At 43.8% G+C, this 15,604-nt stretch overlaps 1 protein-coding gene and 1 long non-coding RNA gene across 2 annotated transcripts in view; one reads left to right on the top strand and one right to left on the bottom strand.

Annotated features, from left to right (window-relative positions):
• Positions 1-13,262, bottom strand: part of LOC145598131 (uncharacterized) — a 41,261-nt gene extending 27,999 nt beyond the window's left edge. Inside the window, exons 1-2 of the mRNA XM_081654445.1 lie at positions 13,109-13,262; positions 12,763-12,981 (exon numbers count right to left, since the gene is read on the bottom strand). Coding sequence (XP_081510571.1) covers positions 12,763-12,981; positions 13,109-13,145 — 256 coding nt within the window. The 5' untranslated portion in view covers positions 13,146-13,262. The remainder of the gene's footprint in view (positions 1-12,762; positions 12,982-13,108) is intronic.
• A 798-nt stretch (positions 13,263-14,060) lies between these two features.
• LOC145585201 (uncharacterized) lies at positions 14,061-15,373 on the top strand. The gene is made up of 3 exons (XR_014100599.1): positions 14,061-14,227; positions 14,336-14,424; positions 14,993-15,373. It is a non-coding gene; the product is annotated as an uncharacterized LOC145585201 (long non-coding RNA).
• The last annotated feature ends 231 nt before the right edge of the window (positions 15,374-15,604 follow it).

The raw sequence follows: 15,604 nt of genomic DNA, 5'->3' as shown, positions 1-15,604 counted from the left end.
ATAATCAACTTTTAAATTGACTAAATGACAGCTGGGTATATGATCACATCTCATCCTAAAGCAAGAAAATACTTAAGTATAGAAAGGCCATGAGCTGAAATCAAATCAGTGCGAAACTTCCCCCACCAAGGGTACCAATAGGAGAGTCTTAAGATAGCCCAAAAAGCTTAAACATATATTATAGGATACATTGGAATGAAGAAAGGAAATTCTACTAAAATGTAGATGAAACAAAACAGTTTGTTGGTTCAGGTTAGCCACATAAGGAAGGGGGCAACATATTGGAAGACTGAAAACTTTAACCTGGCTCTAATACCATGACAAATTAGGAGAAAAGAGAGAATAACATTGTTTTGGGTGTTTTTGTCCCTCGGGAGAGTTACAACACGAAGTCAGATCCGGCTGAGCTGTACCTGCAAAATAACGGAGACTCCGGGTGGTTGGAGCTCCGCCTCCGACGGTCAAGTTAGTAACTTGAAAAGGAATAAAGAGAACGGAAATTTAGGTGAGTATCTGCTCGGATTCCAAGCTCAGGTCTTTCTCTGATGTGAGAGAATGCAGGTGTAATAAATGATTGAATGTGTCCCCAAAATGGGGAAATATCTCCCTATTTATAGGGTCGTTGGAGAATGTGCCCCTACCTAGGTCACTTGACCTAGATTTTAGTGGGCTGCGCCGTTTTACGGCGCTCCTAGGGATTTGGGCCCTTGAAGGCCGCCATTTCAGAGGCATATCTGAGGGCGCCAAGTGTCAAGAGGATGTTGAGCCACATGGGCCATCCTGACCTCGACACGTGGCGTCCTCTCATTGGTCCACATGTCTTGGGTATAAATACCCTAAACATTTGCCCCTCACAGGTCGCACGTGCATATCACGTGGGGCCTGTGACACGTGTCCACCTTTCATAGGTGAACAGTAACGAGTAAAATTTTTGAATTTCAAATCAAAAATTTTCCCCCCACTTTCACTTTCTATAAATAGAAAGTTACCCCCCTCCTTTTCACACCTTACGTTCACATTGACTTTTTAGAGAGAGAAAAAGAGAGATTCTAGAGAGAGATTTCTCTGCTCCCGTCTGCGTCACATCAAGTTTCAAGCTTCCGAGTGCTAGCAGTTCATCACCCGGTTCACCGACTGTAGCGGTTTTCAGATTTTTCCAGAGTAAAAGCGAGGTAACCGCCTGTACTATTTTAGCTTTCCTCCCTTTCAATTTGTATACCATTTTTTCCGCCTGTATACCCGGTTTTTTAAGAGAATGAGTTCCCAATCCACTCACTCGGCACTGCCTAGGACACTCAGCGATCCCCAGGAACGGCTGAGTCTAGAACAGGGGGTGCCTCTTATGGACTGTCGGAACCAATATGCTCATCTCCGAATTCCTCCCTCTCTGTGTCCGTGCAGGACACAATGGCCAGAACGAAACAGACGGCCAGGCGGTCTAAGAGCCGGCGCACTATGAGAGTGCCAACCAATGAAGTTTTCCCGGAAGGGGAACAGAGGGATTGGGAGGAGAGCGGATCTGACGAAGAGGCTCCCTCTACCTCCGGGAGCTCTGGAGTAAGAGAGGTAGACGGTGAGGGAGCCGCCTCCTCTAATGAAGCCGGCGATGCTGAGGCCGGCCAAGGATCAAGAGCCGGATGATTTTGCGGCTGACTATCAGCAGTCGCCCAAGGTTGCTGACAATCCCAACCCCAAAAAGACCCGGATGCTGCCGAGTAATATCGCCCTACTTAATAGCGGGTTCAGGGCCTTTAAAGAGAAACATCCCTTTGGAAGGGGTTGGGAGATTATTGTCCCTCCGGCTGATGCTGTAATGGCCTGGAGTGACGATATTGATCATGCAGATGATTATCTGCTACGAGGCGGTTATCGAAGCCGGCCTCCGGTTCCCCCTCCACCCCGGGATTAGGAAAATCCTCAAGGGGTACGATCTGGGGGTTTGGCAGCTCACCCCTAACTCGTGGGTGAATATCTTAAGTTACATCGCCGCCTGCGAGTTTCAGAACTTGAACCCCAGTTTCTCTGCCTTCGCTCACATGCACTATTTGAGCAAGGCTCCAGGCGGCCATGAGGCATGGTATACTCTGACTACTTTGCCCCAATACTTAATGACTTTGGACAAAGTGTCCAAATGGTCCGGGTGGAAGGACAAGTTTTATTTGATTTCCTCCCCCACCCTAAGACACAACCGGACACTGCGCCGGTACAATACTGAACCGGCTCTCCTTGGACGCAAATGCCCTCTCCCGGCACTATCTACTAAGGCCCGGGAGCAAATAATGGAGCCGGGATTCTTTGAAACAACAATTGAGCCCATGGGGGATGGGACTCATATTATTGTACCCAAAAACTGGATTCCCCATCCGGACTTCTTCAAGGACGAGTGCTTCTTGTCCGCCTGCGGGCTAAGTACCATATTTCCAAGGGGTGGAATACTTCTCATCCGGAATGATTGTTATTTTATTTCAATTGCGTACTTGCCTTAATTTTCTCTAACTTTAAATTCTTGTTCTTGCAGACGAAGACTTGAGGATGGTTGACCAGGCAAAAACACCGGCTAAGTCCGCGACGCTGCTGCGCAAAGAGGCGGCACTTGCCAAAAAGGCAGCCGTCGAGGCTAAGGATTCTAAGAAAGGCGGGGTAAGACCGCCTGACTTTATGTGTTTGCATTATTTTTTTTATTTTTTATTTATTTTTTATTTTTATTTTTTTTACCGATTGGGTATACTTACCCTTTGTTTATTTCTCAAGAGTCCGTCAAGAAGATTCCACGATCCTTCTCCAAGATGCTCAAAAGGCAAGGAGATGATCTGGAGAAGGCTCCGGCTGCGAAAGCCGCCAGGAAGGACCCCCCCGAAACAAACATCTGCCCAATCCGGTCGTCCAACGACTGGTGGCAAATCCCCTGCTGTACTGAGAAAACTGAGCGAAAGCTCAGAACGCTCACAGCAGAAAGCGTCGGATGTCTCTACGGCATCGAAGGGTGGCGAGCCACCTAAGGTTGCAAGCGGTGCGGCAACCACTGGGGAGGAGAAGAAGCCGGAGACCCATCCGGAAGCCCAAGGTAAGAAACGAACTGAAATACCTTGGCCACTTGATTTTATTAGAGTCAAGACCAAGGTTGATCCTTCAAAAGGGTCAGTCAGCAGCCGGCAACGGATGAATGCCGACTACGCTGCTTCTATCTCACAAAGCGCTACTTTTGATGCACATCTGACTTCTGACGAGCCGGATCTTGCAAGCTTTGCAAAACGGATGGTGAGGACCCTCACCCGGTCTGAGAAGAACTCCATACCTGATCTGCAGGTCGTGGACTTCGACCGGATAATGGGTTCTCTGGCTGAGTTAAAAAATCCCTCTACCCCTGATATCTTTTATCTTTAATTTGGCTAAGTAACTCATAAACCGACTGTTATTGTCTGCTGAGAGTGGACAGTCTCCGGGGCCCCTTCAGGCGGAAACAAGAAGAGGTAAATGACGCCAAACAGAGGGCCCTAGAAAACCTCAACTTTGCTGAACATTCTGATTATATGTGTAATTTAAAGATTAAAGCAGTAGAGTTGAAACAGGAGGAGCTGATCCGGAGTTTGACGGCTGCAAACGATGAAGCTAACAGCATGACCTTGATAAGCAGCTGAAAGATGCCAAATCAGATCTCAAGGCATTAGAAGATGCTGACAAGGAGAATGCCCAACTCCGAACAGACAATAAAGACAATAACCACCTGAGGGTCGAGCTCATCAATCTGCGCAACAAGCAGTCGGACGAGCAGGCCCAAGAGCAGAAACGGAGAATGAGCGAGACAACTTGGCCCGGCTGCAACCTCCTTTACCCAGAAATAGACTTTGAGGTCTATAAGCTAAGGTATGATTACGCCAGTGCGGTGTATGATACCCAGCAACTGGGTGATGCTCCACCGCCGCGCTTCAAAGATTGGGCTGCTGAGATATGAAGTCTATGATGACGAGGAGCCGGCGGCGGATGAGCAAAACGAAGGCCAAACAGACTCAGCCGGAGCAGCAGCATCCACCTCAGCCTTAGGCGGGCCTCCCAAAACTTCAGCGGCAGTATGCCATTTTATTTCTTTACTGGCTTGTATGCCGCGTTTTGTTGTATTTTTACCAACCATGGGGTTGGATTAACAATTTCTTTTTATGTTTCCTCACCAAATGTAACTCCGGTTAACACAACTTCTGGCCTTTGAGCCTTCTTAATGAAGTATTCTGACTCAGTCGGTTCTATTATACCTGTTTGTGTTTCGAATTTTCGATTTGAATTTTGCGTTATGTTTGCAATTCATTAATATTTTGCCTAACTTAAAAAAGCATGCGGCAGTTTGTAGTCCGGGTGCTCTTGCCCCTGGACGGCTGTGTGGTTGGTTTTATTTCAAGTTGATTGATTGGCTCGAAAACACTTGATACTAGGAGAAGTATGGAGTGTTTTTAGGCCAATCAATCACAATGGTGATTGCCCCAAACCAAGTGCACAGCCGGCCATAAAAGCGGGTGCTTTGAGCTTCTTATCCAGCGGTTATATTCCGCCTGGGGTTAACACGTAGCCATTACACAACCTTTTGCCCCAATAGGGGAAGTTAGTGCAACTTTGGAATAAATAACCTAAGTAAGAATTTCAGCCGATGACCGACTGATGCCTCCGGTACTCAGTTACTCAATTGTTCTTCATAGATTATTCTGGTCAGACGACTATGAGTTGACCAATTTGGTCGTTCAATTTTTGTCGTCTGCATGGGTACGTAGAACCGATAAATAGTCTGTTCTCTGCGACGATTGTACCCGGAGGGGTGTCGACGGACGCCTTTGTCCATGTTGGGACAGGCGGTTTTATAAAATAAGCAACCATCCGGCCATATTGGCCTTTGGTCTTGTTTGAGACCGGTTGTATAGCTACTAAGCGTTTTTGTGCTTAGTTTTTAATCGGATCATTGGCCGAGCATTATTACAACATTGGATTTACACTAAATATCGAACTTAGTTTGTTGAACGAATAGTCCGTCTGAGTATTACCCAGGCGGTCAAGCAATTATTAAATTACACTATCAAACGTAATTAAATAAATAAAGAGTCCGTCTGGGTTTTACCCAGGCGGACAAGCAGTTATAATATTCAACCAAACTAAGTATCAAACTTAGTAAGTTAAACACAGGGTCCGTCTGGGTATTACCCCGGCGGACGAACAATAAAAGTGGCAAAAATAATTATGCAAACAAAGCCTGAATTTTCATTAATTGACTTACTGTTTACAAAAATTATACATTCTCAGAAGTAGTACTTTTTTAGATTGTCTACATTCCAAGTTCTAGGCAGGCGGCGACCGTGTTCCTGATTTCTTCATAAATCCGGTAGGGGCCTTCCCAATTAGGGGTTAGCTTCCCAGCCTCATTGGCCCTTCCGGTTGCCTCCATTTTTCGTAACACAAAGTCATCCACTTTCAGAGGACGCTTGTGCACTTTCTTGTTATAAGCTCCGGTCATTCTCAGACGGTATATCTCATGGCGTAGGGCAGCGTCGCCCCTGCGTTCCGGGAGGGAGTCCAATGCCAGCCGCATGGCCTCCCAATTTGCCTCTTCATCATAGAGCATAACTCTGAGAGTCGGCTCATAGTGCTTAATGGGCAAGACAGCTTCAGCACCGTATACCATAAGAAATGGGGTTTCTCCGGTTGCCCCTTTAACAGTAGTCCGGATGGCCCACAGGACATAAATTAATTCTTCTGCCTAAAACCACCGGCTCTTTCAATTTTCTTCTTTATGCCGTCTGAGATGAGTTTGTTGAAGGCTTCAACTTGGCCGTTTGCTTGGGGTCGGCCGACTGATGCAAAACAATGTGAGATACCCTGATCTCCCAACCAAGTCTTGAGCTGAGGGGTCTCAAACTGAGGGCCATTATCAAACACCATAGACATAGGTACCCCAAACCGGGTGATGATGTTCTTCCAGATGAAGGAGATGACATCCTTTGTCTTGATGTTTTTAACCGGCTCAGCTTCTTCCCATTTGGTGAAATAATCCACAGCTACCAAAATGTAGCGCTTTCCGCCTGGAGCAGGCGTATAAGGACCCAAGATATCCATGCCCCATTTGGCAAATGGGACTGGCTGTGGATTGCCGTCAGATCAGTAGCCGGGCGGCGAATTAGTGGGCCAAACCTTTGGCACTTGTCGCATCTTTTGACTAACTCTTTGGCGTCTGCTTCAAGAGTAGGCCAAAAGTAATGCCGCCTGGCTCTGACGGCTAAGGACCTGCCGCCTATATGAGAGGCGCAGTATCCAGCATGCAATTCTTCGAGAATTTCTTTCCCCTTCTCTGGGGTAACACACTTCAATAAAGGTTTGAGGAAACCCGTCTTGAAGAGTTCTCTATTTCTCAACTCGAAGTTTGCTGCTCGCTTTTTTAAGACGGCTGCCTCCTGTGATGAATCAGGGAGCTTGCCGTCTGCTAAATATGCCCGGATGTCATCCATCCAGGTAGAGCTTCGGTCTAAGATTCCAATGGGCTCTTCATGTATGCTTCTCTTTTCAAAAACTTCCCAAAAGACCGACCGAGGAGTGTCACAGCAGGCGGATGAAGCCAATTTGGACAACGCATCCGCCTGGTTGTTATCTGACCTAGGCACTTGATTCAGACGGAATTCCTCAAGTGCCCCAGTCTCTTCTTTGACTGCCTGAAGGATCTGATCATAGTCGGGTGGGTTGCCTCATATGCTCCCTCATACTGGCTGACGACACATGCGGATTCCGGCTAGCAGGGCTTCATATTCCGCCTCGTTATTTGAGGCTTGAAACTTAAACCGCAGTGCATATTCAAATTTGTCCCCCTCAGGGGACTCATATATAATTTCTGCACCGCAGCCGTTCTTCGTTGAGCTTCCGTCTACATACACTTTCCAAACCTGGTCAATAATATCTGGTTGCACCGGTCGTGTCATTTCAACAATGAAGTCGGCAAACGCCTGACCTTTCACTGCCTTTCTAGGATCAAAAGTGATTTCAAGACTTTGCATCTCAATAGCCCATTTCAACATTCTGCCGGTTGACTCCAAAGTAGACATTGGCCGCTTGAGTGGCTGGTCGGTGTAGATTACCACCGGATGAGCCAGAAAATAAGGTTTCAATTTCTTGAAAGCCATATACAGGGCAAGGCCAAATTTTTCTACCATGGGGTACCGGAGCTCAGCATTTTTAAGAACATGGCTAATGAAATAGACCGGAAGTTGTACACCGTCTCTCTCAGCAAGGAGAGCAAGGAGAACGACGCTGAGGGCATGATCTGAGACGGCTAGGTATATGTATAACACCTCTCTAGGCAGTGGACTAACAAGCTTTGGCAAAGAGTGCAAGTGCTCTTTCAGCCGTTGAAAAGCCACCTCAGCATCATCCCCCCACTCAAACCTGGTCTTCTTCCTGATTGCTTGGAAGAAGTAAAGACATTTGTCACCTAACCGGCTGAGGGCGGCCAGGCAACCGGTTAATCTCTGTGCTTCCTTGACAGTGCGGGGTGACTTCATGTCAATCACCGCCTATATCTTCTCAGGGTTAGCCTCTATCCCCCTTTCATCAATCAGGAATCCGAGAAACTTCCCAGACTCAACACCAAAGACGCATTTCTTAGGATTTAACATAACCTTATGCCGCCTGAGTGTGGTGAAGGTTTCTCGGAGATCAGCAAGGTGATCTGCCTGCTGTTTGGATTTGACTATCATGTCATCAATGTATGCCTCTACATTCCTCCCAATTTGATTAATAAAGACCATATTAATTATCCGTTGGAACGTAGCCGGCGCATTTTTCAAACCAAACGGCATCACCGTGTAGCAGAATAGCCCCTGACAGTGACGAAGGCCGTCTTTTCTTGATCTTTCTTGGCTCATCAAGGCATGCCCGGCTGTTGAATCGACCAGACTGTCGATCTTAGGAAGAGGATAACTGTCCTTGGGACATGCCTTGTTGAGATCTGTGTAATCAACACACATCCGCCAGGTACCATTTGGCTTCTTTACAAGCACAACATTCGCCACCCAGTCGGGGAAATTACATGGCCGAATGAACCCAGCATCCAACAGCTTTTTTACTTCGGCAGCTGCCGCCTGACTTCTTTCCTCACCGTGATTTCTTTTCTTTTGCCGGATGGGCTTCTTTTTAGGGTCCACGGTGAGTTTGTGGACAGCAAGATCCGGGCTGACGCCTGGCATCTCTTCCACTTCAAAGGCAAAAATGTCTTTGAATTCTTTCAGAAGGTGCAAGTCTGCACCTAACTTAGCAAAGGCAACCGTCCCAACCTTCACGGTACGCTCCGGACGGCTGTCGTCCAGAGGTATGTCAATATGTTCACTAGCCGGTTGGGGAGGGAGCTCATCTGACCGTTCACCGGTCAGTGATTGCTATTTTTTCTCCTTCTTCACCTCCACTAGCATAGGTGCCTTTCTTTTCTTTCCGGCTGCTGGTGGGACTGGTGATGGATCGGCCTCCTTGACATTGTCAAGGTCTATTGGCTCCTGGCCGCCTGGGGCCACGGTGTCTTTGACGGCTGAGAGATAGCACTCTCGGGCCGTCTTCTGATCCCCATTCAGGGAACCAACAGTGCCGTCATCCCTCTCATACTTGATGAGCATGAGAGACGGGATGATTACTGCCTTGGCTACATTGAGGGCTGGCCGGCCAAGGATAATGTTGTAGGTGGTCAACTCCTCAACGTCCAAGAATCTGACGACAATATGTCGTCCTTGGCCCTTCTCTCCCTGCCGGATGGGTAAGTCAATTCTTCCGGCTGGGTAGACCATCCCACCCCCAAAACCAACCAAGGGGTGGGTGACCGGATGCATGCTGCTGACATTGTATTTCAGCTTTTGCAAGCACCGGAGGCTGATGATGTCTGATGAGCTGCCGGTGTCAATAAGGATTCTTCCAACCAGTTGGTTGGCAACCTTACATTCAATGACGACCGGGTCATCATGCGGACGGCGGACGCTGCCCCTGTCCTTCTCAGTGATCAAGACGTCTGGGAAGGAGGTGCTTGCTGACGCCTGCTCATCATCATCCTTGTCCATCTTTCGAAGATGGCTCTTGGTGCCCCGGATGGTAGGGCCACCACAGGAGAACTCGCCTGCTATTGTGTAGACCGGCTCCTTGTCGGTATCCGAGCTACTAGTAGGCTGGGGTGTAGTCTTAGAGGACTGACCCTTATTCTTCTTCTTTGCCCCGGCTGGGGACTTAGAAATATAGGACTTCAGCATTCCTTTATCAGCCAGACGGTCCAACGCCTTTTGAAGGCTGAAACAGTCGTTGGTGTCATGGCCAACTTCCTCATGGTATTGGAAAAATTTATTTTTGTTCCTGGATTGAATGGAACTTTTCATTGGATTCGGCTTCTCTAGGGACACCCGATCCTTAATTTCCATGAGGATGGAATTGCAGTCCTTATTAAACTCGTACTTGGGGACGTACGGTTTAAACTCTTTCTTCTTCTTCTGGGTCGGCTGGTCAGAATCACTAACCGCCCAGATTTCTTTTCTCTTTTTGCTCTCTTCTTTCTTTTTAGCCGGCTGAGCAGGCCGGTTGTCTTTCTGCTTGTCGGACTAGAGTTCAACTAGCTGCCAGGCGAGCAGAGGTCAGTAGCTTGAATGTAGCTCTCCGCCTCACTCAGGGCCGCCTGTAAGGTGAAAGCCCCTTTTCTGACTAGGTCGAACTTAAAGGTCGACCCGTCTCTCAGACCCTTGAAAAAGTCTGTAAAAGCTACCTCATCAGACAGTCCCTGAATCTGAATTCTGATCAGATTGAACCGCCTGACATATGAGCGCAGCCCTTCTCTCTCTCCCTGCTTAACAATGCTCAAATCAAGGCTTGTTTTCTTAGCAGGGATGTTCATTGAGAAGTTGGACCCGGCTGGCAGATTACCAAACCATTGTTGGGCAATGCCCTTCAATGTAGCCGGGAAGCACCGACACCAAGTGGCATCATCCAACCCCTGCAGATACATGAGGTTGGTGTAAGCCATGAGGTGGTCTTCCGGTTTGGTGGTACCATCATAGGTACCAACCAATACATTCTTAACCTTGACCGGCTGGGCCGCCTCGGTTATCTCCCGGGTGAACGCAGAAGGTTGTTCACCCAGGCGCAGCAAACGAAGTTGCCAGTCCAATGGCTGGACATTTGGATATGCCGCCTGACCTCCAAAGAGAGCCGACTGCATGAAGTGAGGAGGATACTGGCCGTAAACCTGAGTAGGCACATACGGTACAGCTCCAATCATGTGAGGGCCAGAATGGACGGTATTACCTCCTGTCTGGCTCTCATGCAAGGAGGGTGCACTCCCTGCATAAATGTTGTTGAAGCTGTCTGGAAAGTTCGACGTTGAAGCCGACTCAGACAGCGATTGGTTTCTCTTCCGGTTGATGATCTCCCGGGCATCAAGAGTTGATTTTTTGCTTCCCACCGGCTGCTGAGTCCGGCAGGTGTTGTTGTTGTTCCTCTTAGGAAGGAGAATTTTTTACCAATCAATGGTCCCGGCTGCCTTCTCCTTTGGATGAGAAGTGGGATGCCGGTCTCTGACTGACTTCCCCTTCTCTGGAGGAGTCTTCTTTGCCGACTGACCTTTACTTGGGCCAGCCCGGCTTTGGGTGATCAGCTCTTTAATTTCACCCTTGAAACTTTTCATGAATCTCATGAGTTCGTCTCGGGTGACAGGGGCTGATCCTGCGGCCGTTTGGGTTTCCCCTTCCGGCTGCCCAGAGGGTCGGCTTGTACCCGCCTGGGAGGCACCCCGCTCCGGAGTGTCTCTGGGCCGGATGCGCTTGATTCTGAGAGAGCCGTCTTCGGCTGTAAAGGTTTTGACTTGAGGATCTTCATCCTAATGGTCTGTAAAGACTTCTGGGTCTTCGCCCAGATGGTTAGGGGGTGGTACAGACTCTTGAACCATCTTCGAGGTACTCTCCTCACAGACGGCGCCAAATGTTTTGGGTGTTTTTGTCCCTCGGGAGAGTTACAACACGAAGTCTGATCCGGCTGAGTTGTACCTGCAAAATAACAGAGACTCCGGGTGGTTGGAGCTCCGCCTCCGACGGTCAAGTTAGTAACTTGAAAAGGAATAAAGAGAACGAAAATTTAGGTGAGTATCTGCTCGGATTCCAAGCTCAGGTCTTTCTCTGATGTGAGAGAATGCAGGTGTAATAAATGATTGAATGTGTCCCCAAAATGGGGAAATATCTCCCTATTTATAGGGTCGTTGGAGAATGTGCCCCTACCTATGTCACTTGACCTAGATTTTAGTGGGCTGCGCCGTTTTACGGCGCTCCTAGGGATTTGGGCCCTTAGAAGGCCGCCATTTCAGAGGCATATCTGAGGGCGCCAAGTGTCAAGAGGATGTTGAGCCACATGGGCCATCCTGACCTCAACACGTGGCGTCCTATCATTGGTCCACGTGTCTTGGGTATAAATACCCTAAACAAACATAATGGCTCGTGATTATTATGGATCTTCAATAGGCTATTTATATAATAGCAACATAACATTCGTAAATACTCTAAACCCTAAACTTCCTTATAAGATAATATTTCAATATCAATACTTAACCTAATTCTATCTTAAAATATCATAAAAGATATATTATTTTCTCCAAAATAGAAAATAATATCATAAGATATGTGGAAAATGTATCACAATAATATATTATCCTATATTCCTAACAAACCATGAAGATTTCCGGCTCTACCAACACTAATAAAAAGGTTCTCATATTTAACTAGAGGTAGAATAAGAAAGAGGCTTGTATTTCTATACTAATGTACATTACACCTCTCTATGTATTTTTTTTTTTTTTTAGGAAACCTCTCTATGTATATAATTTACTTACAATACAAATTTAAAGAAATAAACAATGATAAAAGGATGAATTATAATTCCCTTACTATCTTATTCTCACCGTGTGATGCCAATATATGTACTCATACCTCTCACAAGTTTAAGAGAAGGCAAGATAGGCTAATATACAACTGCAAAAGGGCAGTCCTTAAAGGCTAAAAAACCAAATATATATATATATATATATATATATATATATATAGAGAGAGAGAGAGAGAGAGAGGTTGTACATTTTACTTTTATTAATGTACTTCATTAATAAAGGGCAACAATCTCTTTTCTACCCAAAAAGCGTAAGAACCTACAACTCCCTCTTTCTAAGCACCTAACTACTTATTTTGAAATTTGATCAGAGTCCATACCAAATAATTAATGATCTTCTACAAAATAAAAACACACTATTCTTACAATGTTAAGACAACAATGTCACAATGTGACAACTAATATGGACGAAACAATATAATGAAACAAATAGACAACAAACAACCAAACAATTATTAAGCAAATACTCTCTCCGTCTCATAATATATTTCTTGTTTTTCTATTTGAGAGATCCAAAATGTTGTTTCTCTTCTTATTTATGGATAATATGTAAAAACCATTATACCCTCATTTTTTTAACTTTGTTTATTGTACTTCTTAAATTACCCTTGAATTTTGCATATGCCTTGTATTTTTATTTTCCACTTTCTCTCTAACTTCTATCTATAATTGTACATTTTACTTTTATTAATGTACTTCATTCCTTTTTCTCTCTTATTTCTTAATTACCGTGAAAAAACGCAAACAAGAATTATATTATGTGACGGATGGGTATAATTAAATAGAAAACCAATTAAAGTCAAATGTTAGAAATTAAGGCAATTGAGAAGATGATGAATATAAACATACCATCAGAATACGAGTATGAATCAGGAGAAGAGATTAATGGAGCATGGAGAGAAGGTGGGTAATGTGAGTCCGGGTACGAAGCCGCGCTCCGAATTTCCTCAACGCTGAGTTCAGCACCAGCCATTGATGCCGTAGGAATTGCTGCACTTGTACTTCCTAAGTATTGGTAAGAGCTCCATCTTTGACTCTCACCTTCCCCTGCTTCACTTTTTACGCTCTCTAATTAAACAACAACAATAGCAATAATTAGATGAACTTTTCAAGCCCAATTGAACAAAAAAATTTGAAATTCCTCGAAAATTTGAATTGAAAATTAAAAACAAAGAAAAGGGTTTTAGAGATTTACCTTGAAGCAATGGTTGCTGAATGATTTGGTGATCCATTTGGACAGGAAGATAATGGGTAATTGGTGGAATTTTAGTTTACACAGGAAAGAACTGGTGAATACTAATCAGAAGAAAATTTGTATTTTATGTAATGGTTGGAAATGTATTTCTTAAGAAAGAAGGAAAGAGAGTCAAATGATGACAAGAACTCAACAAGTGAATAGACAGATGTACGTGGGTTATGCGCCTCTTGTGGGAACGGAAGTTAGATTAAAGATCATTCACTTTTGTTTGATGGGAAAATCTAATATTACTTCCGTTTTTTATTAGTTGACACGTTTTGAATTTAGCACTATTCATACACCTTTCTTTGACTATATTTTGTGATTTACGTATCCCTAACCCTTTAAAAACAGAGAAGTTCTCAAAAAGAAAGGAATAGTGATATGAGTCACAAGTCAATGAAATTCACTATTCATAACTTGCAAAATTGCAAGAGTTTGACAGAATAGTGATATGAGTCACAAGTCAATGAAATTCACTATTCATAACTTTCAAAATTGCAAGAGTTTGACAATTTTACATTTGGGTGCAATTTCATTTACTTCCTCCGCCCACAATTATGTGTAACAAAAGGGTATTACTTGTGATACTTCCTCTGTTAACTATTATTTGCAACAAAGGGGGTGTTTGTGGACTCCTAGGCAAAAGTTGTTTGTGAGTGTAAAATGGAGAGAGAAAAAGTTGGGTGCATGTGATGAGGAGAGAGATAGAGAGAAATGATAACCTAAAAAGGAAAGAAAACATTTGTTGCACATAATAGTTAGCATCCATTTAAAGTATATGTTGCAAATAATAGTTAACGGAGGAAGTATATGTATTCCTTTGTTGCGCATAATTGTGGACGGAGGAAGTAATTTGTTGAGTCACCAAATTATATTTTCTTTCTAATTACTCCCTTCCATTCATTTCCCTTCTTTCACGCTCTTCCTCTTCCTCTTTCATTTGAGTATTCTGCTTTTTATTTTAAAAAAAAAAAAAAAGTATTCTCTATCTCTCTCCTTCCGCTCTCTATTTCTCCACCATGCCATTGAAGTTGTACTCTAAGCTTTCTCTACTCCATTGACGCAAAATCTGCGGTAAGATGTTTATCAAGTTATGAAATTATAAGTTTGAGCTATTGAGTTTAAAGCTTCTGCTACCTCTAATGGGGACGGAGCTCCGGTGTTGACCCCATTTTTTTGCAGTTGACTCCTCTCACCTCGCTTTTCATGTCACTGATTATCGTTCCTACACTTGGGAGGCTCTTCGCTCTGTCCACCAACTCGATGACATGGTATATATTTTTCTTCTTCCTTTTTTTCAGAAAATTTAATTTGCATAAATCCAAACTTGTGGAATTTTCTAAATAATTTTAAATTTTAAATTGTTTTTAATCAAACCCCAATAAATAAATAAATAAAACATACTGTGATGAGATGGGGTTTAAGAAATTGGTTGTAAAATCATATCCTTGATCATTGTATGTGAAACTTGGTGTTTTTATGGCATTTTTTAGAATTTCATATACCTGTTATTCTGTTAATACTTGTGGTAGTTTTCTGGCTAATTTTTGGATCATATCCTAAAAACCCTGTTATGATAAGGTGTGTTCAAGAAATGGGTTCTATAATCATGTCCATTGATCACTGTATGTATAGTTGAAAATTTTGGGGTGTTTTTCAGAATTCCACATGCATGTATACTTTTAAAGTTTTGCAAATGGTATACTTATAACACTGAAGTATAAGGATCACATTGCTCCATTTAGTTTGTTGTGGTGTTGAATTAACCCTCTTAATTTATTTTAGTATCAATTTAAGGAAGAAATCAAATTAAGAGTTCATTCTTCTTTCTTGGTCTAGGTTGGCTTGTGTTGCCCCTGCCCCAATCATTTTTCTTCCAACAAATGGCGGCAACTTCAGGCTGGAGTTCTCGTGGCGGTGGTAGTTTCAACGGTTGTAGTGGTCCAGCTTTAGTATATAGTACGTCATTGATGATTTTCGGCAGAAATTTGAAAGGTATATGAAGATTAAATACCTGGAACTGGGTTTAATATTTTTTTGATGAATTTCTACTTATTTTGTAGTTGATGATTTTAGCTTGAAACTGTAAGTGGTTTTTTTTGTTTTTTTTTTTATCTGACCTTTAATAATTGGTTTGTATTTGTATCTTAATAAAATCTAGGTTTAATCTGATGACTAAATAATGGTTTATCTGTTTTTTTTTTAAAAAAAAAAATTATTTGTTTGAAGAATGATGTGGTTTATTATGGGTTATTGATTCAGGAATTATTTGAATTGTTGTTCAGGTATCACAATGTGAACATCAATGTAGTAGTGCAAACTGAGAATGGTTTATATGTTCCAATTGTCCGGGTATAATGGTATATGATGCCTCTTACTTCTACTTAGAAACCTTTAGTGAAAGCTATTGCTAATTGGATTTTTTTTTTTTTTTTTTTTTTTGGTAGGATG

The sequence above is a fragment of the Chenopodium album genome, chromosome 2 (assembly GCF_948465745.1).
Source record: "Chenopodium album chromosome 2, dcCheAlbu1.1, whole genome shotgun sequence".
In the NCBI taxonomy this organism is placed as follows: domain Eukaryota; kingdom Viridiplantae; phylum Streptophyta; class Magnoliopsida; order Caryophyllales; family Amaranthaceae; genus Chenopodium; species Chenopodium album.
Note: the sequence above shows the minus strand (reverse complement) of the source record. Positions and strands in the feature narration are given on the sequence as shown.